This window comes from Brachionichthys hirsutus, chromosome 11, assembly GCF_040956055.1.
Source record: "Brachionichthys hirsutus isolate HB-005 chromosome 11, CSIRO-AGI_Bhir_v1, whole genome shotgun sequence".
In the NCBI taxonomy this organism is placed as follows: Eukaryota; Metazoa; Chordata; class Actinopteri; order Lophiiformes; family Brachionichthyidae; genus Brachionichthys; species Brachionichthys hirsutus.
Window position 1 is genome coordinate 230,154 of NC_090907.1, and position 24,443 is coordinate 254,596.

The 24,443-nt window shown below is 48.4% G+C and overlaps 1 protein-coding gene across 1 annotated transcript; it reads left to right on the forward strand.

Moving 5' to 3' along the window:
• Positions 1-68: 68 nt before the first annotated feature.
• lrch3 (leucine-rich repeats and calponin homology (CH) domain containing 3) lies at positions 69-20,952 on the forward strand. The gene is made up of 19 exons (XM_068745258.1): positions 69-333; positions 2,030-2,174; positions 2,731-2,857; positions 3,006-3,111; positions 4,857-4,993; positions 5,062-5,171; positions 6,537-6,630; positions 6,761-6,854; positions 9,268-9,419; positions 10,024-10,082; positions 11,092-11,137; positions 11,220-11,348; positions 14,017-14,070; positions 15,381-15,411; positions 15,476-15,586; positions 17,315-17,406; positions 19,286-19,423; positions 19,495-19,572; positions 20,755-20,952. The coding sequence occupies exons 1-19, from the start codon at positions 69-71 to the stop codon at positions 20,950-20,952; spliced, it is 2,166 nt and encodes a 721-aa protein (XP_068601359.1).
• Positions 20,953-24,443: the final 3,491 nt, after the last annotated feature.

Below are 24,443 nucleotides of genomic sequence, written 5' to 3' on the forward strand. Positions count from 1 at the left end.
GCGCTGCTGTCATGTTTCGGGTGGGAAGTTAGCCGTTAGCACCATAGGCTAGCTAGCCGGAGTGTGTAATGGCGGCCTCGGTAATGCTGGGGTCTGCGGACAACACCGGACTCAATTTCACGGTCGGAAATAGCAGTGGTGGCGGAGCCGGGAATGTTTTTGTCGCGAACAACAACTTACTCGGGCCGGCGGGTCCGGTACCCTGGAACCGCTCCCTGGACCGGGCGTTGGACGAAGCCTCGGCCACCGGGTGCCTGAATCTGAGCGGCAGGAAGCTGAAGGAGTTTCCCCGGAGCGCCGCCAACCACGACCTGACGGACACCACCAGGGCCGGTGAGTGACCGGTAGAGGAGCGGACTCAGCGAGCCCGTTAAAGTGACTTAGAAACAGCTTTTAGGAATTTGGTGCGATAAAAATGAAAATCCAACTTCAACATAGCCGCGAAACGAAGCGATGGGAAATGCGTCAGGGGCGTCGTGACGCCGTCATTTCACTCTGCGATAGTATGACGTCATGAACTCTAGAGGTGACATTAAACACACAAGTTATCTTGAAAACAGTTCGATTACAATCTTTATAATTGAACATCCGCTTGATAATAATCACCAGAACCACTCTCAGCTAGCTTAAGCTAGTTAGCCGAGTGGCTCGGGATGAAATTAAAAGTAGCTTCATAAGTAACGCAATGAAGCAACAACCTCGTTGTCTTCCCTCCGTTACAGCGAGGCTAAAGGTAACTAGTGACGCAGGGACGTGAGGCTAAAGGTAGCTAGTGACGCAGGGACGTGAGGCTAAAGGTAACTAGTGACGCAGGGACGTTTCATCTCACGGCAGCACACCTGGGCTCGCCTGCTGGAGAGCTAGCACGCAGTCTTTGAACATGCTAGTCGTAGCACACTGAAGATCAACGCGTTTCGTGATTGCGGAATGTTTGATGTGTCCCACACCCGCTGCCGTAGCTGTTCTTTGAAAAGGTGAACATACTCCATAGTGTTCGTGAGTGAGTGAGACTAGCTCCGCCCACCTAAAAACGGACGGACGGCGTGATGAAGCAAAACAAACAAACCATCAAAGTCTGGTCTCTCTGATCTTGTCTCCAGAACGTCTAACCTTCACTGTCCCTCTTAGTGTCTCATTTCTAATCCTGTCCAACCTGGTCCCTCAGCATCTTCATCTCCCCCACTTCTAGCTCCGCCTCCTGTCCTTTCCTAAGAGACACTGTCTCTGAGCCGTCCATCATGTCTGTCCTCACCACTGTCTCTGAGCCGTCCATCATGTCTGTCCTCACCACTGTCTTGTAGACCTGTCTTTAGTCTTTAGTCTGCTCTTGAACATAGAGATGGTGTCTGTCTCAGTTCATGAAGGTATGCGCTCTGAGTCCCCCCGAGTCCCCCCGAGTCCCCCCCGAGACCCCCCCGAGTCCCCCCCGAGTCCCCCCCGAGTCCCCCCCGAGTCCCCCCCGAGTCCCCCCGAGTCCCCCCGAGTCCCCCCCGAGTCCCCCCCGAGTCCGCCCCGAGTCCCCCCCGAGTCCCCCCGAGTCCGCCCCGAGTCCCCCCCGAGTCCCCCCCGAGTCCCCCCCGAGTCCCCCCGAGTCCCCCCGAGTCCCCCCCGAGTCCCCCCCGAGTCCCCCCGAGTCCCCCCGAGTCCCCCCCGAGTCCCCCCCGAGTCCCCCCCGAGTCAGGCTACGCAGTTCAATGGCAGAGCCGTGGGCATTGATGTGATTGGAGAAGAACTCTGAGAGAACGAGGTCCAGATAGAAACAGAATGTTTGTTGCTAGAACTTTGGTTTCCATCTCTCTCTCTCTCGCTCTCTCTCTCTCTCTCTCTCTCTCTCCTCTCTCACTGCACAAACCATTCATAGAGCAACGCGGTATTCTTTAGAAACAGGGTTTATGTATGACTAAGAGAAGATTTCAGGTTCATAATCATTCAGGATGTAAAAGCAGCAAGAGAACGGCTTTTGAGTTCTAATTCATTTAATGCAGGCTGTGTATGTCTCTCTCTCTCTCTCTCTCTCTCTCTCATTTAGACCTGTCTCGTAACCGTCTGTCGGAGCTTCCTGTGGAGGTGTGTCTGTTTGTATCGCTGGAGAGTCTCAACCTTTACCAGAACTGTCTGAGAGCCTTGCCTGACAGCCTGCTCAACCTGCAGGCACTCACCTGCCTGAACCTCAGGTAACGCTCACACACACACCCGAGTGGGAACGGAACCCGGGGTGGGAAGTGAGCAGGACTTAAACTGGTCCCCCACTGGCACACTGAGTAGCAGAAATAAAATAATATATAATAATAAATCAGAGGGTTCTGGTCCTGCTGTTTGGGTCCGCGTCCGTCTGCTTGAATTCATTTCACTGCTGTCTGTTTAATAATAATAATAATAAGAAACTGAAAATTAGGGAACTACTTTATTTTGTTCCCTGGCGTTTAGATTTTAGAACATCTATTTCCATTCAGTTGAAAACAGCCGTTTCTGTACGACGCTATCAGGTGATTATGGGCCAGAATGCTAACCCTAAGCAAAGGCAGAGGCGGCTCGACCCGGTTCTGGTGAGCTGTGCCAAATAAAGTTAAAAAAGCACAACTCATGAACAAATTATTCAAGGTGAGAATCCTGATTTATTATTTATAGAGAACAAAACAGTGACTATAATTGTATTTATTGTCACAGTTTGAAACGTGAATTGTTGCCCGTCTGTCCCTCTGTCCCTCTGTCCCTCTGTCCCTCTGTCAGTCGGAACCAGCTGTCCGTCCTCCCCGTGGTCGTCTGCAGCCTTCCTCTGAAGGTTCTGATCGCCTGCAACAACAAGCTGGTTTCTTTGCCAGAAGAACTGGGACAGCTGAGATGTCTCACAGAACTGGTCAGTGTGTCCAATAGTTATTAATCCAATATTAAAAAATAGGCTTCTTAAGAAATGATCCAACATTATTGATATCAGCTGTCTTTGCATTGTAATGAATGATCAATGATTTATCGGTTGTTGATGGTGTATGCACTGCCCCCTGCAGGATATAAGCTGCAATGAGATCCAGACTCTGCCATCACAGGTGGGTCAACTAGAGGCTCTACGAGACCTGAACATCAGGAGGAACCACCTGGTCAGACTGCCTCCAGGTACGCACACTGTGAAAGCAGCTTAAAGGGGTCGGGAACCTTTTTGGCTGAGAGAGCCTCATATGTAAACATGTACGGTCGTCCCTCCTTTACGTTCCAAAAACAACCCGCAATGTAGTGATCTTTATTTTATTTTAATTATTGTACATGTACATAAATGTTTTAAGGCTGTGAAACCCCTCACCACACACTTTATACACGTTTAACAGTCAGGCATTAATCTAAATAGATTGTTTCAGTATTATAGAATGAAACCAAAGATCAAAACCTTTTCAGAACTAAACATTTGTTTGAGAAATATAAATATATAGTAGGTACAGTAAACGTTTTCCTGTTAATAATGTTAAGGCGTGCAGGTCGAGGAAAGAGCCGCTTGGAGTGCAGAAGAACAAATATTCTACTCGTGCTGTCTTTAGCCTCTCATGCTGCTTTATTGGATAGCTTAGCACAGCGGAACGGCAGCGGCTACATGTAGCAACAGGAAGAAACAAAACCCAAAAGGGACGTGACGTTTACGCTCCTACAAAATAAAAGCCTCTTTTTACACCGAGAATAAGAGCAAATAAACATGATAGCTTTTAGAAATAACGAATTTAATTTTAATGATCAACCTGCGAGGTTGAACACATGAGAAATGATTAATAGCGACTCGCGCGTATTTCACAGTTCCTCCGACCACGCCCCTTCGTCTTGAGCCGCTTCAAGGCGCGTTCAAGTGCGGAAAAAAAATCTGAAATTGCACCAGAAAACTCCGCGAAGTCGCGGAGAATGAACCGCATTGTATCGAGGGACGTCTGCACGTCCGTGAGAGTGAACGAGTCTGTGAACGAGTCCGTGAACGAGTCTGTGAACGAGTCTGTGAACGAGTCTGTGAACGAGTCTGTGAACGAGTCTGTGAACGAGTCTGTGAACGAGTCTGTGAACGAGTCCGTGAACGAGTCTGTGAACGAGTCTGTGAACGAGTCTGTGGACGAGTCTGTGAACGAGTCTGTGAACGAGTCTGTGAACGAGTCTGTGAACGAGTCCGTGAACGAGTCCGTGAACGAGTCTGTGAACGAGTCTGTGAACGAGTCTGTGAACGAGTCTGTGAACGAGTCTGTGAACGAGTCTGTGAATGGCTTTCTGTTCCTCACTGTTGCTAAAGAAGCAGCAACGCTGGTTGAGTTCCAGTCCCCGTGTCAGGTCCAGAGTGGTGCCGACTCGCTCGCACTCGGGCCGGTGGCCCGGTAGGCCTTCTGTCCCCCGCAGGATACCTCGATGCAAACGAGGCGTGGCGTGTGTCAGAGTGCCGTTTTCTGTTTGATCATTTCGTATTAGACGCTCCGCAGAGACAAATACTTCAGTCCGTTGGTGCTGAAATGAACGGTGCTCCTCATCCTTTTCTTTTATCCATCGTCTTCATCAAAGGGTTTGCTCTGCATTCATTAGCTAGCTAGCTATGTGATTAAAAGGAGGGAGGTTTGCTCCCTGACCTCACAACACCCCGTGTGGGTTCGGCGTTATCCAATAACAGCAGCGTCCTGTACCCTGAAAGGCAGCTGCGATTGGTTCCAGCCCCCCCCCGCCCTGAACGGAGTGGCTCTTATGCGTTTAACACTTTATTAGCGAGCCGGATGCAGTCGTCCAAAGAGCCGTAGAATGCCGACCCCTGACGGATGTTAATATTCTGACGTGTGTTGATGATGATGATGATGAATGTATTGCAGTACAAGTACACTCTGTGATGACGGGCTGTGTCTTTTCAGAGTTGGCAGATCTACCTCTGGTGCGTCTGGATTTCTCGTGTAACAAAGTAACGTCCATCCCAGTTTGCTTCCGACAACTCAGACAGCTACAGACCATCGTCCTCGAAAACAACCCCCTGCAGACCCCACCTGCACAGGTACCCAGAGGAAGTGACATCAGCATCCAGCAACAGGTCCTGGTCTATTTACGGGTTTCTCTTTGCAGATCTGTATTAAAGGCAAGATCCACATATTTAAATATCTGAACCTGGAGGCCAGCAAGACGACACCAGAACTCCCAGACTATGACAGACGACCTTTAACCTTCAGCTCCTGGTCAGAACACACACACGTCTTCATCATGCTTCATCACCAACACTGTTTTCCTGGAAACCTTTTGTGTGCCTCTGGACAGAGCTGAAACAGACTGTATGCGCAAGAAGTATTACACAAGTAGAGTCGTGTTAAAGTACAGCTGGGTGCTGAGTCCTGCTGGCAGAGCTTGGGCTGGGGGGGTCGTGTTAAAGTACCCAGCTGTGCTGAGTCCTGCTGGCAGAGCTCGGACTGGGGGGGTCGTGTTAAAGTACCCAGCTGTGCTGAGTCCTGCTGGCAGAGCTCGGACTGGGGGGGTCGTGTTAAAGTACCCAGCTGTGCTGAGTCCTGCTGGCAGAGCTTGGGCTGGGGGGGTCGTGTTAAAGGGGGGGTCCACCGTGTTCTCTGGGTTCTGCATCATGAATTATGTTGTTATGACTCTAAACCGGCTTCACTTTATTAGTTTGTCCCTCGACGGGCCATTTGGTTTGCAGCAGTAAACATACATACCGTGTATATATACATATATATATATATATATATATATATATATATATATGTATATATATAAGCAGCAAGAATGAAAAACGTGAACAGTGCATGGTCGCCTCCTCTCCGAGGCGTTCAGGCCCCCGGTGGAGGGGGGGACAAAGGAGAACTCGTGTGGGTTCAGGCCCCCGGTGGAGGGGGGGACAAAGGAGAACTCGTGTGGGTTCAGGCCCCCGGTGGGGAGCGGGACAAAGGAGAACTCGTGTGGGTTCAGGCCCCCGGTGGACAGCGGGACAAAGGAGAACTCGTGTGGGTTCAGGCCCCCGGGGGACAGCGGGACAAAGGAGAACTCGTGTGGGTTCTCAGCTTGTATTCAGAGGATGAGATTTGTCCCTACGGGTGGACTTAAGGTTTCGTCCACCTTTGACGCTTCATGGACAACTCTCCCAAGGCGGTTCTTGTCTTTGTCGCCAAGGTTACCGTACCAACAGGTGAAGCACTTTCACCAGGCTCCTGCCCACCTGGAGCTCAGCGAGCTTCCTCAGACAGAGGGGGCGCTGCTGCGATTACAATACAGAGCATTGATTACGGTGACCGTGTATTTGTATTTGGGCACAATACTGCAAGGAGGAACGGGGGATGGGCGGCTGAAGTCGATACACGCCCCGTCTGTCTGGGAGGCGTGTGTGTCTGTTCTCAGTGGAGGCGTGTGTGTCTGTTCTCAGTGGAGGCGTGTGTGTCTGTTCTCAGTGGAGGTGTGTGTGTCTGTTCTCAGTGGAGGTGTGTGTGTGTGTGTCTGTTCTCACTGGAGGTGTGTGTGTGTGTGTCCGTCTCACTGGAGGTGTGTGTGTGTGTGTGTCTGTTCTCACTGGAGGTGTGTGTGTGTGTGTCTCTTCTCAGCGTGGATGAGCTGCACCCTGGCCGTCCGTACGGGGCTCTGGACTCTGGCTTTAATAGTGTCGACAGCGGAGATAAGAGATGGTCGGGGAACGAGGTCAGACTCACACGCACACACACACACACACACACTCACACACACACACACACACACACACTCAGCAGGTCCTGTTCTCTGGTTCTTGTGTGTGTGATCTCACTCTGTGTGTGTGGGGGGGGGGGTTCAGCCTGCAGAGGACATGTCAGAGCTGCCGCTGAGAGTGGCTGAGGCGAGCAGGGACCATAGAAGCAGAGGGGGACCCCTGCTGGCCAACGGGACACGTGAGTTCACTGCGACAGACTGCATTCCCTTCTGACGACCTCTTTATCATGGCACCTGCTAGTGGGGGGGGGCACAATAGGTCAGAGGTGATGTTCGGCTGGGTCAGGTCGGAGCATCTCCAGAACTGCAGCCGGTTTCAGCGGTGAGGCGGGGTCGGGGGTGGGCGGGGCTCGTTGACGCCGGCCCTCGTGGTCCGGTCCAACAGAAGAGCTTCTGCATCTCAGGCTGCTGGTTCTGTGAGGTCACAGTTCAATCTCAGGCTGCTGGTTCTGTGAGGTCACAGTTCAATCTCAGGCTGCTGGTTCTGTGAGAGGTCACAGTTCAATCTCAGGCTGCTGGTTCTGTGAGAGGTCACAGTTCAATCTCAGGCTGCTGGTTCTGTGAGAGGTCACAGTTCAATCTCAGGCTGCTGGTTCTGTGAGGTCAGAGGTCACTGCATATTGTCACAGACCAGTCCCTGTCCACAGCCACAAGTGCAAACAATGGGCAGGTGGGGGTGGAACTGGACCACGGGGCGGTGAAGACGGGGGCTGGCTTTCATCTTCACTACAAGGCCGGGGGGGTCACCGGGAGCCGGCCTGGTGTTTGTGGACGCTCTGCTTGGACACGCCTCCCGAGGCATGCTTGCAGCCCGTCTCATGGAAACGATGTTCCCTGATGGCGGTGGCCCCCCTTCAGCAGGATGATGCCCCCTGCATAAAGGGGGGGCGTCCATGGAGGGCCCCATCGCGGTCCAGTGGAGACCATGCCTTGACGGTTCTGGGCTGGGGGGGGGCTACGTGATGTTAGGCAGTCAGCCCGTAATGTTATCTGATGTGGGTGCGAGCAGATCAATAATAGTATTGCGTTTCATGTTATTTTATAAATGGGTACCAGACAATAAGTGAAGTCGTCGTTGACACTATCTACGGCTATTAATGCCAGAAATAGATCAATCAATCCGTTTCAAACGCTGTTTGCAGCCTGATTTAAAATGGATCATTACGGAATATATTTATGAGTATATTTATGAATATATTTATGAGTATATTTATGAGTATATTTATTAGAACGTTCTGGAAATGCCTTTCCATTCGGAGCCGCAGCAGAATGAAATGTTCTGTGCTCAGGTGTTCATTGATGACAGTATTGATCTATCGGCTGGAGGTGTTATCAGAGCTAGTGAGTGTCCTCTGTCAGACGTGGGTAGAGTAAATGAGGCGTCTCCACGGCAACCCACCGTCCTCCACTTCAGCCTGTCCTTTGCATCGTCCTCCCTCACTACGTCCATGTCTCTTCTCCTGGGTCGTCCTCTAGCCCTGTCCTTTGCATCGTCCTCCCTCACTACGTCCATGTCTCTTCCCCTGGGTCGTCCTCTAGCCCTGTCCTTTGCATCGTCCTCCCTCACTACGTCCGTGTCTCTTCCCCTGGGTCGTCCTCTAGCCCTGTCCTTTGCATCGTCCTCCCTCACTACGTCCATGTCTCTTCCCCTGGGTCGTCCTCTAGCCCTGTCCTTTGCATCGTCCTCCCTCACTACGTCCGTGTCTCTTCCCCTGGGTCGTCCTCTAGCCCTGTCCTTTGCATCGTCCTCCCTCACTACGTCCGTGTCTCTTCCCCTGGGTTGTCCTCTAGCCCTGTCCTTTGCATCGTCCTCCCTCACTACGTCCGTGTCTCTTCCCCTGGGTCGTCCTCTAGCCCTGTCCTTTGCATCGTCCTCCCTCACTACGTCCGTGTCTCTTCCCCTGGGTCGTCCTCTAGCCCTGTCCTTTGCATCGTCCTCCCTCACTACGTCCGTGTCTCTTCCCCTGGGTCGTCCTCTAGCCCTGTCCTTTGCATCGTCCTCCCTCACTACGTCCGTGTCTCTTCCCCTGGGTTGTCCTCTAGCCCTGTCCTTTGCATCGTCCTCCCTCACTACGTACGTGTCTCTTCCCCTGGGTCGTCCTCTAGCCCTGTCCTTTGCATCGTCCTCCCTCACTACGTCCGTGTCTCTTCTCCTGGGTCGTCCTCTAGCCCTGTCCTTTGCATCGTCCTCCCTCACTACGTACGTGTCTCTTCCCCTGGGTCGTCCTCTGTCCCTGTCCTTTGCATCGTCCTCCCTCACTACGTCCGTGTCTCTTCCCCTGGGTCGTCCTCTAGCCCTGTCCTTTGCATCGTCCTCCCTCACTACGTCCATGTCTCTTCTCCTGGGTCGTCCTCTAGCCCTGTCCTTTGCATCGTCCTCCCTCACTACGTACGTGTCTCTTCCCCTGGGTCGTCCTCTAGCCCTGTCCTTTGCATCGTCCTCCCTCACTACGTCCATGTCTCTTCTCCTGGGTCGTCCTCTAGCCCTGTCCTTTGCATCGTCCTCCCTCACTACGTACGTGTCTCTTCCCCTGGGTCGTCCTCTAGCCCTGTCCTTTGCATCGTCCTCATCGTCCTTTGCCTTTTCATCAGATGTAGAGTCGGAGCAGATTGACTACATAGACAGCTGTGTGGGGGAGGAGGAGGAAGAGGGGAGGAGTCGTGTACGAGGAGGAAGAGGAGGGGCTGGCACCAGTCTGAGCTCTCAGTTCATGGCCTACATCGAGAGGCGCGTCACCAGAGAGGTAAACGGGACTCTGTTAAGAGTATGACCTTTCACCTCAAGATCAGGAAATCTTTGTTTCTCCAACACTCGCATGAAGAAGATTGCATCAAGTCCCGGTTTGAGGCGTATAACAAACATTAAAACAGACACACAGTCATATATATATGCACATTACTAATAGCAGCATCCATTTCTGACCCGGTGTCCACCGTTCAGAACTCTCACAGCATCACAGACGTACCCGCTCTCAGGTGAGAGGCTAACCGTCTGAGCTAACTGAGCCAACCATAAGTTAGCCGTGACACGGCCTCCTGTTTCATGAGCGTCTCATGTCCAGTCCAGTCCTGGCTAAGAAGGATTGTGTTCATGATACATTAGCATTTAGCATAAACTGATTGTATGTACCTGTAAAAACACACACCTGTTCTATTGGATGTGTGTAAATTGCTTTTACATTTCTTGCTTCTCAAATGTTTACGAGAAACCGGCGAGGTTTTTAGACTTGAACCCAGCCCTGACTGGATGTCTGGCATATCTGCCTAGCAACAATGAATAGAATTATGGATAAGGGGCGTATTGATTTTACTGCCAGTTTGTTGATCATTTCCTGTTTGTGATGCCAGGGTTCTCCAGTTAAAACCAACTCAAGCAGGACAGAAGAGATGAGGAGACACGCACACAGGTACACACACACCTTCAGCTTCGTGTGATTTTATACTTTAGATGTCATCTTTTTATCTGATGTTTATTTTATCATTGATCTGGTATACAATCTGCTCAATTTCCTTGATTCACTCGCTGCCTATTATTATTTGTATCCTTATTGTGAACAACTTCAGATGGTTCCTCTCGGTGCTCCACATCAAAGGGTCCCTGAAAACCAGGCTCCAAACCTCCCAAAACAAACTGATTCGGCTACTCCTCAATCTGGGGCCCATGACCCACCTTCTTCCTGGACATTTTGCTAGCCTAAAATGGCTCAGGGTAGAAGACAGGGTTAAACAGCTCAAAATGGGATTGGCATTTAAAATAGTCAATGCAGCTCTGCCCTCAGTCCCCTCAATCCCTGCATACCTGAATAAACACCTCCACAGATTTAGTGACACCCACAGCCACAACACTAGAGGGAGCTCAAACAACAACCTGGTTACCCCCTCCTACAGGACTAACATGGGTAAATCATCTTTTTACAATACTGCCCCCTAAGGGTGGAACTGTTTGACTCCTGCCCTAAAACATGCACCTCTTTGGCCTCCTTCAAAACGGCCCTAAAAATACACCTTTTAGGGGGTTGATGCTACTGTGTGACTGTACTTGTACTGTAATACACGCTACTGTGTGACTGTACTTGTACTGTAATACATGCTACTGTGTGACTGTACTTGTACTGTAATACATGCTACTGTGTGACTGTACTTGTACAGTAATACATGCTACTGTGTGACTGTACTTGTACTGTAGTACATGCTACTGTGTGACTGTACTTGTACTGTAATACACGCTACTGTGTGACTGTACTTGTACTGTAATACACGCTACTGTGTGACTGTACTTGTGGTTTCAGGTTTAGGTCACCTTTACCGTGAGTCTTTTTGGGGGTCAGGGTTGAGCAGGGGGAGGAGCCACTGAAGTTGTTCAGGGATTTGCTTTTGACAATGGCTGACTTCCTATGTTTTCCTGTATGTCCACAGAAGTGTGGTTGATGGGAGTACGGCGCCCCCTAGCTTGCAGAGTCAGGTAAAAACACCTGCTGTTTGTGCTGCTCATCGACCTGTCTGTCTGCATCATGTCCATCAACTGACTGGCAGCTTCCTCTCAGAGAGCTGTTGCTGCTTCTGGGGGGGTTGAGAGGATGAGGAGGGAGGCTCAGCTGGCTGCTCAGAGGTACGACGAGGAGCGGCAGACCAATCGCTCCGTGCAGAGAGACTCTGTCACCAGCTGCACCAAGGTACCACCAGCTGGACCAGTCACACCACTACGCTGGTACCACCAGCTGGACCAGTCACACCACTACGCTGGTACCACCAGCTGAACCAGTCACACCACTACGCTGGTACCACCAGCTGAACCAGTCACACCACTACGCTGGTACCACCAGCTGAACCAGTCACACCACTACGCTGGTACCACCAGCTGAACCAGTCACACCACTACGCTGGTACCAGCAGCTGGACCAGTCACACCACTACGCTGGTACCACCAGCTGGACCAGTCACACCACTACGCTGGTACCACCAGCTGGACCAGTCACACCACTACGCTGGTACCACCAGCTGAACCAGTCACACCACTACGCTGGTACCACCAGCTGAACCAGTCACACCACTACGCTGGTACCACCAGCTGAACCAGTCACACCACTACGCTGGTACCACCAGCTGAACCAGTCACACCACTACGCTGGTACCAGCAGCTGAACCAGTCACACCACTACGCTGGTACCAGCAGCTGAACCAGTCACACCACTACGCTGGTACCACCAGCTGAACCAGTCACACCACTACGCTGGTACCACCAGCTGAACCAGTCACACCACTACGCTGGTACCACCAGCTGAACCAGTCACACCACTACGCTGGTACCACCAGCTGAACCAGTCACACCACTACGCTGTGGCTCTAGCGGAGCTGGACTGTCCTCGCATCCACTTTCTTGATGCGATTCAGCTAGCAGTGAAAATGTCACAAGAAGGGTCTCCCGGCAACGTATGTCAGTGAAAAGAATTGATCAGAATCAGTTTATTGTCAATGAGGGATCACAGACTAGGAATTATTCTCAGTGAAGTCGTGCAACATGTAACAGTAATGACAGTAATAGATGCTAGCTCCAGCGCTAGGCTGTAGCGCACGCCCTAATATAGATGCTAGCTCCAGCGCTATGATGTAGCGCACGCCCTAAGATAGATGCTAGCTCCAGCGCTAAGATGTTACCGGTTGTAAAATGTTCATGAGTCCGAGACAGAATTATTGATTATGACTTTATTAAAATATAATGTGAATTAAAGCCAGAGATATTTAAGATCTGAGGATTCATGGTGTTCATGTTGTCAGAAGTAGACTGGTATCGACAGTAACCCTGAAACCTTGTTTTTCAGCATCAAGCAGCTCAGCCATCCAGGTCCAGTCCAGACCATGAGGTGAGACGAACTTCTTTCATCCATAAACATGATCCAAGCACATCATTTACGGCAGGGGTGGGCCGTTTCTCCATGAGAAACAGAAAATATTCTGGAGGGCCAGGCTAAAAGGCTGGACTCAGGTCTGCATCATATTAATGGTATTTCTTCATAAAAAAAAGCAGTAAATATCATTGTTTTGACTAGCCTGTAAGAGTATATGTTATAGTTAAGCAATGAAAAATTGAGGTTGACTTAAAAAAAAAATCATTTATTCAATAAAATGTCTCAAAACAATGGTAAAATAAACGTGAACGTTTTACCATTTGTGACTCGTATTAGTGAACGTTCACTCTAAAACACATTTTGAGTTTAATATACTGTTGGAACGTTGTGTGACGGTTCTTAGCGTCCTAAAGACTTTGTGCTCATTCAGAAACACACATCATAGTGAACTGTCACTGAATGCAGTTTAAATATGTGCATGAGGTAAAATTAGAAAATGTGTTTATTTTGTAAATTCCAGTTAAGCTTACACAGGCCAGTGAGTCGACCAAAGGGCCGTACGATGCCCAGGTCTGGTTCACAGGATGCTTAATAAATGGAGCATAAATAAGGTGCAAAAGGTTTTATCAGTTCATGGTTGAGATGTTGGTTTTGGGTTTACCGGTACTGAGAACCAGTCACGGTGTCATTTCCCGCCGCCTTTCAAACCAGGGACTCCAGCTGCTCGTCCCTGTTTGGTTAAAAGCGCTGAAACAGTCCAGGTTCACACAGTGAAACAGTTGAGAGGAAAGCAGCCATCCTTCTGATAAATTCTAATTTCAAATATTTTTTTCGGACTTGAAAGGATAAAAGAACCACGCGACAACATCATCACATAAAACGCATAAAAAGCTGATGAGTTCAGAACAAAATAAGATGATCAAAACTGAATAGAATTAAAAGTGGTGAACAGTAAACACTCATTTAATCCCACCCCTTTTGACATATTTACATTAATAACATTTTAAATTCAGATTCCTCTGGTCATTTGAGCACCGTGCTCTCAACCAATTCACAACAAGTGTGACCAACGTGTTACAACGTATAACAGAAATAAACAAACTGTATTTACTTCAGATACCAGCCCAGAGAATATCATTTCTTTATATCAATACTGAAACTATCCAACATTTGGACTTTGTTTGAGGTCCTCCTTCAGATTATTCCATATTTTAGGTCCACAAACCGAAATACAAAAACATTTTCGAGTTGTCCGAGCATGGGCAATTATGAGATAAATCAAGAGTGTGTGACCGGCAGAGTGTGTATTGCGTTGTGGCACATCTGGTGTGTGTTGATGGCGTACATTGTCTGCTCATCATTTGTACTGATGATTGCCGCGAGGCTTTTTGTTTCGTTTTTTCTGATCGTTATGTTGGCTACGCTCACCCTCACTCCATCTCTAGAATGTCTTTGTTAATGTGTCTGTTGTTGCGTTATTCGTTTGTGTGTTCAGTACGCATACCCTTCCAGACGCTCCACCCATACAGATGACTCCGCCCTGTTCATGGTAAGAGTTTAACATCTTGCAAAACGACTGGATTTTCTCCAACGTAACATTCGCCTGTGAATTTTCATGTTTTCCGTGATACGTTCCTAAAAACAGACGTGAACGAGTGAGGATTAAATTAAAAAACAAACGTCTTTGGAGAGCTTCTTTGCTAATGGGAAAGTCCAACTGAGGAGGAAGAAGAGGAAGAAAAGAAAACTTCTTATAACAGACAAACCAGGAGTCCGACTTAAAACACGGTTTATCTCCAGCTGATTAGCTTCGTTAACGAGTCAATAAATGGCAGAAAACGGCTTCGGCACAGAGAGACAAGAACTCTGAAGTAAAACGCGAGAATGTGTCATTTATCAAACAAAACACATGAGCATGAAGGACTGAAGCAATTAATGAGACCACAACTAATGGTGAGTAGATATTGGTGTAATACTTGTTTAATAGTTATTGCAAGTGCATAATATAAAGTTTATTAGTAAAATTATAGTCCTCTTCTTTTTATTTAATTACCCCCCGGTCTGCAAAAAACTTGCCCGGCATGAAACCGGTCCGTGGCAGGAGAAAGGTTGGAGACCACCGAGTTAACCCGTCAATAGTCAATAGTCAATAGTCAATAGTCCTCGCAGAGACGACCTCTTTGACGGAGCAATAAAGACAGCAGTGACAGTCAGATCCTAGTTGATCCATTTTTGGAACAATTGCTTTCAAACTGTTAAGATTCAAATGTTAAAATCTGGACTGCCTGCTGACGGCTGTCGTTCTCTCAGTTCTCATTCCTGTCTCATTCCTGTCTCATTCCTGTCTCATTCCCGTCTCATTCCCGTCTCATTCCCGTCTCATTCCCGTCTCACTCCCGTCTCATTCCCGTCTCATTCCTGTCTCATGCAGGGACTGTGGCCTGAATGCTGCATGCTTGTGGCTCCACAAATTATGACGACGCAAATTCCTGATATCTAAAAGATAGATGATATTTTGCTTGAGTCAATAAATCTCATTAAAATGTAAAAACTCTTAATTGAATTAATTCAATGCAATCTAATTTCTCAAACCAAAATCCATGCTTCTACTGAAGAGACAAATCTTGTATGAAATATTTAGTTTAAACACATTTTACTCAAACACAATGAAAGTTTATGCTCAGCGGTGGAAGAAAGCGTTTGCAGAGCTATTGAGTATTGATCGGGTTTAGAAGAAGACGTCTGGTTTGAGAACATGAGAACGTTGTTGAGACTTGAGTGGTGATTATTCAGGGTGATGGGCTCGTCCTCGTCCTCGTCCTCGTCCTCAGGTCCATAACTGTCCTTTCCTGTCTGCAGGGGGAGGACAGAGCTGCTCTGTCGCCTACAGGTAAGAATGCACGTGTACTATTCAGACGTTATTACTGCATTCACTAACGATAATCTTTTTCCAGCCAATCAGTCACCATCTTACCCCAGTTTAGTGGGCGTGTCCTCCTATCGTACAGCCAACCCGAGACCAGATAGCTTCCTGTTTCGTCTTGCTCACAAGGAGAAGAGGAAAGGTGAGACCTGGCCAGGTGACTTATTCAGACAGGAGAGGCTGTGATATATATATATATATATATCTATTTATTAGATAGAATGTTAGAGTACAAGTACAGTCACACAGTAGCATGTATTACAGTATAAATACAGTCACACAGTAGCATGTATTACAGTATAAATACAGTCACACAGTAGCATGTATTACAGTATAAATACAGTCACACAGTAGCATGTATTACAGTATAAATACAGTCACACAGTAGCATGTATTACAGTACGAGTACAGTCACACAGTAGCGTGTATTACAGTACGAGTACAGTCACACAGTAGCGTGTATTACAGTACGAGTACAGTCACACAGTAGCATGTATTACAGTACAAGTACAGTCACACAGTAGCATGTATTACAGTACAAGTACAGTCAACAGTAGCATGTATTACAGTACAAGTACAGTCAAACAGTAGCGTGTATTACAGTACAAGTACAGTCACACAGTAGCGTGTATTACAGTACGAGTACAGTCACACAGTAGCATGTATTACAGTACAAGTACAGTCAAACAGTAGCGTGTATTACAGTACAAGTACAGTCAACAGTAGCGTGTATTACAGTACGAGTACAGTCACACAGTAGCGTGTATTACAGTACGAGTACAGTCACACAGTAGCGTGTATTACAGTACGAGTACAGTCACACAGTAGCGTGTATTACAGTACAAGTACAGTCAGCAGTAGCATGTATTACAGTACAAGTACAGTCAAACAGTAACATGTATTACAGTACAAGTACAGTCAAACAGTAGCATGTATTACAGTACAAGTACAGTCACACAGTAGCATGTATTACAGTACAAGTACAGTCAAACAGTAGCATGTATTACAGTACAAGTACAGTCACACAGTAGCATGTATTACAGTACAAGTACAGTCAACAGTAGCGTGTATTACAGTACAAGTACAGTCAACAGTAGCGTGTATTACAGTACGAGTACAGTCACACAGTAGCGTGTATTACAGTACAAGTACAGTAAACAGTAGCATGTATTACAGTACAAGTACAGTCACACAGTAGCGTGTATTACAGTACAAGTACAGTAAACAGTAGCATGTATTACAGTACAAGTACAGTCACACAGTAGCATGTATTACAGTACAAGTACAGTCAAACATCCTGCCTGAGAGGAGCATTTCTAAAAGCCCTTGTGGTCTTGTTTCCGTTGAAAGTCCTTCGTACATAATTCATCCACAATTAACAATACAAATAAATAAAAATAAATTACTCCACAGATGCAAAATAACATTAGAAAAATAAAAATAATTTTACACCACAGGTGCAAACTAACAATAAATATAATCGCTCCTACATCTGTTTGAAACGCTCCTCTCCAAAACCTTGAATCTTCAATGGCCTTTCAACATCTGTCTGTCTCTGCAAGAACGTAGCACCTTACCCAGAGGTTGGTAGTTTGCCTTTTGTTGTTTGCTGTTGCATAAACCTTGTGTTGCATGTTGCACAATCGCACCAACACAAATTCCTAGTCTGTGAACCCTCATTGACAATAACAATAAAATGATTCTGATTCTGCTTTTGTGTTAAAGGCTGAATTGGGATTAACGAATACATAAATGAGGGTGCTGTTTCTTTTGCCTTTTAGCAAGGCATCAGTCCTTTTTCACCGTCGACTCCCTGTCCAGTTGTATGTGGGTTTCTGAGGATTCTTGCCGTTTTCTTCATGTTCTCCAGGTGAGGCTGTTGCATCTCAAAACCAGGACGAAGCCCCTTCTACTCCTCCTCTAGTTGGAGAAGAAGCTGAGGTGGTGGAGCAGCTCCGAAAGGTTGGCACCGTTTAGCTTGTGTATACATGCACGCCGTGCACGCCGTGCATTCACTGTTTGATCCCTGCCTTCACATGTGGGGATCAGAACCATATTCTCACCACCATAGGGCGCACCTGGTTATAAGGCGCAACTTCAATGAACGCGTCTTTTTTCATACAAAAGCCGCATTAAGCGAAACGAAACAGTCAGATAAGTCAAACTTTATTCAACTTATTCTCAAGATGAAACTCGCCGGCGTCGCCGCCCTGTCTCGGTGAACGTGTCTCGGTGAACGCGTGTTCTTCTGTCTCCGGCGCTCCCACGCAGCTCAGTTTAACGGTGAACGGTTGGAGTTCTCTGGTTAATCCACCTGGGATGATGATGATTTGCTAGTTAACTAGTTAGTTTGCTTCACTCCGGTTTAGACCGTATCGGTGAGATCGGCGCGCGCGGAGTCGCAGATCTCAGGAGCCGAGTTGCTGCAGGTCTTCTTCTTGCTTCCTCCTCTTCCTCCATTGATTCATTAATGCTGGATTCTCTCGCCGCTGCTCTATTCCCGTGTTCTGCTGCGGGACCGATGGCCTTGAGTTGCTTCGTCAGCACGCCATAATACTATGGTGAAGGCCAGCACCGGTACGCATCGCTCCGAGAGGCTCCTGACTATAATACTATGGTGAAGGACAGCACCGGTACGCATCGCTCCGAGAGGCTCCTGACTATAATACTATGGTGAAGGCCAGCACCGGTACGCATCGCTCCGAGAGGCTCCTGACTATAATACTATGGTGAAGGACGGCACCGGTACGCATCGCTCCGAGAGGCTCCTGACTATAATACTATGGTGAGGGACGGCACCGGTACGCATCGCTCCGAGAGGCTCCTGACTATAATACTATGGTGAAGGACGGCACCGGTACGCATCGCTCTGTGAGGCTCCTGACTATAATACTATGGTGAAGGACGGCACCGGTACGCATCGCTCCGAGAGGCTCCTGACTATAATACTATGGCGAAGGCCAGCACCGGTACGCATCGCTCCGAGAGGCTCCTGACTATAATACTATGGTGAAGGACAGCACCGGTACGCATCCCTCCGAGAGGCTCCTGACTATAATACTATGGTGAAGGCCAGCACCGGTACGCATCACTCCGAGAGGCTCCTGACTATAATACTATGGTGAAGGCCAGCACCGGTACGCATCACTGTGAGGCTCCTGACTATAATACTATGGTGAAGGACGGGGTAATTCCCCAGGCAGACTAACGTTGATACTTTACCGATCCGGATCCGGAGAGATCTCGTCCGTCCAGCTGGACGCACAGAGACTTCTAGCGATGCTCACCCTCAGGTCCATTTATTAACACCGTAAAAGTAGGCGGGTCTCAGGTATTTGCATAGACCCCTACCCCCCCACGATAGCCCGGACAAAGGGATTCCTCCAGACCCGCATGGGTCCACCATCTTTAAAAGACTCTGTGACGGTGAAGGTTGAGTAATCATCCTAGCGGCGAGGCTCCTGAGGACGGCGGCCGCATCAAAGGGTTTTAGGCGCGGCTTATGGTCGGGGTTCGTTTCAGGGTTGGTTTCCTCGGATGGTCCACTCCGTTTGGGCAGGTGCGAAAGCGCGTCCGAACTCTGGTGCGGATCAAACAAGCGAACTCTGGTCCGCCTGAAAACGTGGCTCTCGGTTTGGGTGTGAAAGGTCACGGCCCCAGGTGTACGTGGTAACGTCTAGGGCAGAGTACAGCGAGCGCTCCTAACCTAAGTACACGTGGGAGGGGCAAACGTTTCTCCAGCAGGGTAATACTTCGTTCTCACTGCCGTCTGTCTGGCTGTACGTGTTTGACGGGTATTCTCAGGTGGTGACGTCAAACAGGTACGATCTTTTCTGTCCAGAACATCGAAGCGCGTCTGAAGGTATCGTTGCCTGGTGACCTGGGAGCAGCTCTGACGGACGGGGTGGTTCTCTGTCACCTGGCCAATCACGTAAAGCCGCGGTCTGTCCCCAGCATCCACGTCCCCTCACCTGCTGTGGTGAGTACAGGTGATGACGTTGTTTTACTTCAGACAGACGGACGTCTCACCACCGCTCCTGTGTCTCGTAGCCTAAACTCACCATGGCCAAATGCCGGCGGAATGTGGAGAACTTCCTGGAGGCGTGTCGCCGGATCGGCGTTCCACAGGTACCCGTTGGCTGTTAACATTATGGATCAGCCACCTCCAGAAAAACAATGATTTACTGTGTGGCTCGACTGAATGAATGGATGAATGAGTGGATGAATGGATGAATGAGTGGATGGATCGGCGGTGATGTCACAGCATCTGGAGACGTTCCACCAAATGCAGATTTTAATCTCAAGCCTCAGTGAGAAATAAATCTTTAACAGCAGGTTCAGCTCCGTCTCAGGCAGGTGTGTGGATCACGTCAGTGACGGGTGCAGCTTTAGTTTGCTCCACACACCTGATTCTGTCTCAGGCAGGTGTGTGGATCACGTCAGTGACGGGTGCAGCTTTGGTTTGCTCCACACACCTGATTCTGTCTCAGGCAGGTGTGTGGATCACGTTAGTGACGGGTGCAGCTTTAGTTTGCTCCACACACCTGATTCTGTCTCAGGCAGGTGTGTGGATCACGTCAGTGACGGGTGCAGCTTTAGTTTGCTCCACACACCTGATTCTGTCTCAGGCAGGTGTGTGGATCACGTTAGTGACGGGTGCAGCTTTAGTTTGCTCCACACACCTGATTCATTTTAAGAACGAGGACGAGCAGACGGCGTCGTCAAGCCGTCGTACTCGAAGTGGAATCGAGTGACGTTTGTTTCCTGAAAAAGAACTTTTTGTGTAATTCTGAAAACGAGAGAAGTGATTGTGCAGCACTCTGAGAGCACAGACCTCCGCCAAGCAGCTCGTTCCCCTCCCAACTGGATCTACACCGTCCACACGGTGATCTGGATCAGCACCAGAAGGTTCTAGAGAGATCTAACCCTAACCCTGACTATGAAAGGTCAAAGTGAATCAGAGTTTGTGTGTATTTTTAACTGATTTTTGAATCCATAAATGGGTTTTAATGTTAAACATTAATTTTTTAATGACCTCATTCTGGATCCAGTCCAGATTAAATTCGGTGGTGAGATAGAGACCCCCCCCCCACATCATCACGGTAGAGATGACCTCACCTTAGTATCGTCTCCATCGGTCGATGGCTGTGACATCACCGTCCGCTCCACATACTGAAACTGATACAAAGCTAACGGTTCTCTTTCTTCTTTTTCACTGTCCCACTTTTCTTCACTCTTTTTTTATTCTACCCATCTCACTCCTTTCTTTTTACTTTTAATTCTTGCCATTTCAATCCCTCATCCTATCAGGACAGTCTTTGTTCAGTGTGGGAAGTCCTGGAGGGGAATGGAGGAGGGGTTTATGGGACAGTGGGCGTGTTGCTCTCCATGGCTCCACCCTGGATGAACCCCTCCCTTCAGGTCCAGCTGGCAGGCTTCGCCCTCTTCTACCTATCTGTCATGTCAATGCTGTGTGCTCTCTACGTTCACCTGGCGACGCGTCTCTGAAAGCGAGCACAGGCGACCTACCGGGGAAACAAAGGGTCCAACGCTGGGCGTGGTACAAGAAACCTTTAGAAGATTTTATTTCACTATTCTCCTCACAAATAACGGCAGTTATCACACGCAGAACGGCATTTATCTAAACACTTTAGCGTTTTGTTTTTGGACTGGGGGCTGGTCTGGTTCTACGCGTCTGCCTGAGTGCATGTTGAGGTGGCAAAAGGCTAAGTGAGATAAGCCACGTACGCTAGCAGCTCTTCCTGGGGGGTCTGGAGGCATTTCCAGACTTGGTAGGATATAAATCAGGGAGGGGAGAGGTTGCTCCAGTACGGGCTATGGAGAGAGCTTAGCATTCCTCCAGTATGGACTATGGAGAGAGCTTAGCATTCCTCCAGTATGGGCTATGGAGAGAGCTTAGCATTCCTCCAGTATGGGCTATGGAGAGAGCTTAGCATTCCTCCAGTATGGGCTATGGAGAGAGCTTAGCATTCCTCCAGTACGGGCTATGGAGAGAGCTTAGCATTCCTCCAGTACGGGCTATGGAGAGAGCTTAGCATTCCTCCAGTATGGGCTATGGAGAGAGCTTAGCATTCCTCCAGTATGGACTATGGAGAGAGCTTAGCATTCCTCCAGTATGGGCTATGGAGAGAGCTTAGCATTCCTCCAGTATGGGCTATGGAGAGAGCTTAGCATTCCTCCAGTATGGGCTATGGAGAGAGCTTAGCATTCCTCCAGTACGGGCTATGGAGAGAGCTTAGCATTCCTCCAGTACGGGCTATGGAGAGAGCTTAGCATTCCTCCAGTATGGGCTATGGAGAGAGCTTAGCATTCCTCCAGTATGGACTATGGAGAGAGCTTAGCATTCCTCCAGTATGGGCTATGGAGAGGGCTTAGCATTCCTCCAGTATGGACTATGGAGAGAGCTTAGCATTCCTCCAGTATGGGCTATGGAGAGAGCTTAGCATTCCTCCAGTATGGGCTATGGAGAGAGCTTAGCATTCCTCCAGTATGGGCTATGGAGAGGGCTTAGCATTCCTCCAGTACGGGCTATGGAGAGGGCTTAGCATTCCTCCGGTGGCCCTGCTATGCTAATGGGATAGTTAATCACTGCCGTTGGTTGTTAGCTCTTAGCTGGACGTTCAGATCACCTGGCAGATTCTCAAATCTCATTTTGACCGTTGGCTCCGCCCATCCTTCTATTTTCTTGGGGGTGAGACGAGCTGCTTTTCTGCTTTGCTGGTGTCTATTCCAGTTTGCTTTGGGGAGAGGCAGGGCACCCCCTGGACGCGTCGCCAGCATGGGGCCTCTCAGAGACAGACGACCGTTCACACTATGGACGATTTGGAGAAAGACCAATTCACCTAGATGACATGTTTTGGGAGGAAACCAGAGAACCTGGAGGGAACCCCAGCGAGGAGAACATACAAACTGCTGTGAGGCGGCAGTGCTAACCACTGCGCCACTATGCTGCCCTATTGTTATTTAGGGGCATCATTCTTTTGGACATACCACTAGGCATGTGATTAAAATGCAGCTAATCCAAATCCAGTCTTCTGTACACTTGTGTATAATCTGTTCAATTTTCTTATTTTTCCTCGCAATGTTCTACTTTCTTATTGGCCCTTAATTTGGACTTATTACTCTTAAATTGCTCTTGACTTTTAATTTTTTTGGGATTGGATTTTAGGCACGGGATTTGATTCCCTAGAACAGGCATGGGCAAACTAAGGCTCGCGGGCCATATATGGCCCGTTGGGGTTTTTGATCCGGCCCGCCGAATTTGTCGAAAAACTATCATTAAATTAAATGTTATTAGAATTAAATCTTAATCATGTGACCTTGTCCCTGTAATGCTACCTTTTAAAAGGCCAAATCCTTTCATGTAATGCTTTTACATGCCATTTATATTAGTTCACACAAACACTCCATCCATCTGTTCCTGGCCCCGCCCCTCTGTCAAACTTTAGAGCCCATTGTGGCCTGAGAGTCAAAATGTTTGCCCCTGTCCTAGAAGCTGTCACCGCTTATCCAAACTGACTTAAGCGAGAAGGATGGTTTACCCTGGATGAGTCGCCAGGCTCTTGGAGACAAAGTACCATCCATGCCTACAGGTTTATTCACCTGTTTATCTAACTCAGGAGAACGTTCAGACTCCTGGTCCTCGGTTAATCCAAACCTGGACCTTCTTGCTGTGAAGCCAGTGCTAACCGCTGCACCACCATTCGGTCTTTTATCTGGGAGTCAAAGTTGATGGTGTGAAACATGAAAAGCACGTCTTTGCTTTGTGCCTTGTGTGTGCTTTATCTCTTCCTCATGTGTTTAAAGGTCCAGAAAAGGCCTCCCTCCACTACCTGTGGAAGTTTTTGAAACTTTTATTGAATCCTCTTGAAAGGTGGAAAAATGTGGTCAGTTTTTATAATGATCTTAAAAAAACGTATAATAAATAAATACTTTTCCCTGACTTAAGTAATCAGAATCGGTTTGTTGCCGTTGCCAATGAGGGTTGACAGACGAGGAAGTTTCTGAACCGTTTGCAGGATGGAGCACGGGCTCCGGCTACGCTGGCGCTGGCGCCGGCGCTGGCGTGTGCCTCTCCGGTCCGGGCCGTGGCCCTGACCCGGTGGACCGTTTCAGGATGGAGCACGGGCTCCGGCTACGCTGGCGCTGGCGCCGGCGCCGGCGTGTGCCTCTCCGGTCCGGGCCGTGGCCCTGACCCGGTGGACCGTTTCAGGTCGTACGAATGGCTGCCTGAGCGGTCGGCATCGTTCCCATGGTTGTGGTGAAGTTAAGAGATAAGGTGATCTGTAGTGGTCTCCTGCACGTCCCCCCAGGGGGAAAGGACTCCAGCTGTTCTCTTATCATTGTGGGTCCGTTATCGGCTGTGATCGGGTCCAGAACTGCTCTTCTGCTTGAATTGTGATCTTGCGATAAAGAGAGAGTGATGATGGGATGAATGAGTGTTTTTAGGAGTGTGTCTCATCTGTTTCCTCTGAATATGAAAAAATAAACTAGAGAACCTCAAGACTCGAGCTCCTTAAAGCTGCGACTCGTGTGAATGAATGAATGAATGAATGAATGAATGAATATATTTATTAGATAGAATGTTACAGCACAAGTACAGTCACACAGTAGCATGTATTACAGTACAAGTACAGTCACTCAGTAGCATGTATTACAGCACAAGTACAGTCACACAGTATCATGTATTACAGTACAAGTACAGTCACACAGTAGCATGTATTGCAGTACAAGTACAGTCACACAGTATCATGTATTACAGTACAAGTACAGTCACACAGTAGCATGTATTACAGTACAAGTACAGTCACACAGTAGCATGTATTACAGTACAAGTACAGTCACACAGTATCATGTATTACAGTACAAGTACAGTCACACAGTAGCATGTATTACAGTACAAGTACAGTCACACAGTAGCATGTATTACAGTACAAGTACAGTCACACAGTAGCATGTATTACAGTACAAGTACAGTC

What these genes read in the sequence shown, in the direction of transcription:
- lrch3 (XM_068745258.1), top strand. Translation starts at nt 69, where the DNA reads ATGGCGGCCTCGGTAATGCTGGGGTCTGCGGACAACACCGGACTCAAT. An exon ending in GACGGACACCACCAGGGCCG is followed by an intron (nt 334 to 2,029) that starts GTGAGTGACCGG and finishes TCTCTCATTTAG; the next exon opens with ACCTGTCTCGTAACCGTCTG. An exon ending in CCTTTAACCTTCAGCTCCTG is followed by an intron (nt 5,172 to 6,536) that starts GTCAGAACACAC and finishes GTCTCTTCTCAG; the next exon opens with CGTGGATGAGCTGCACCCTG.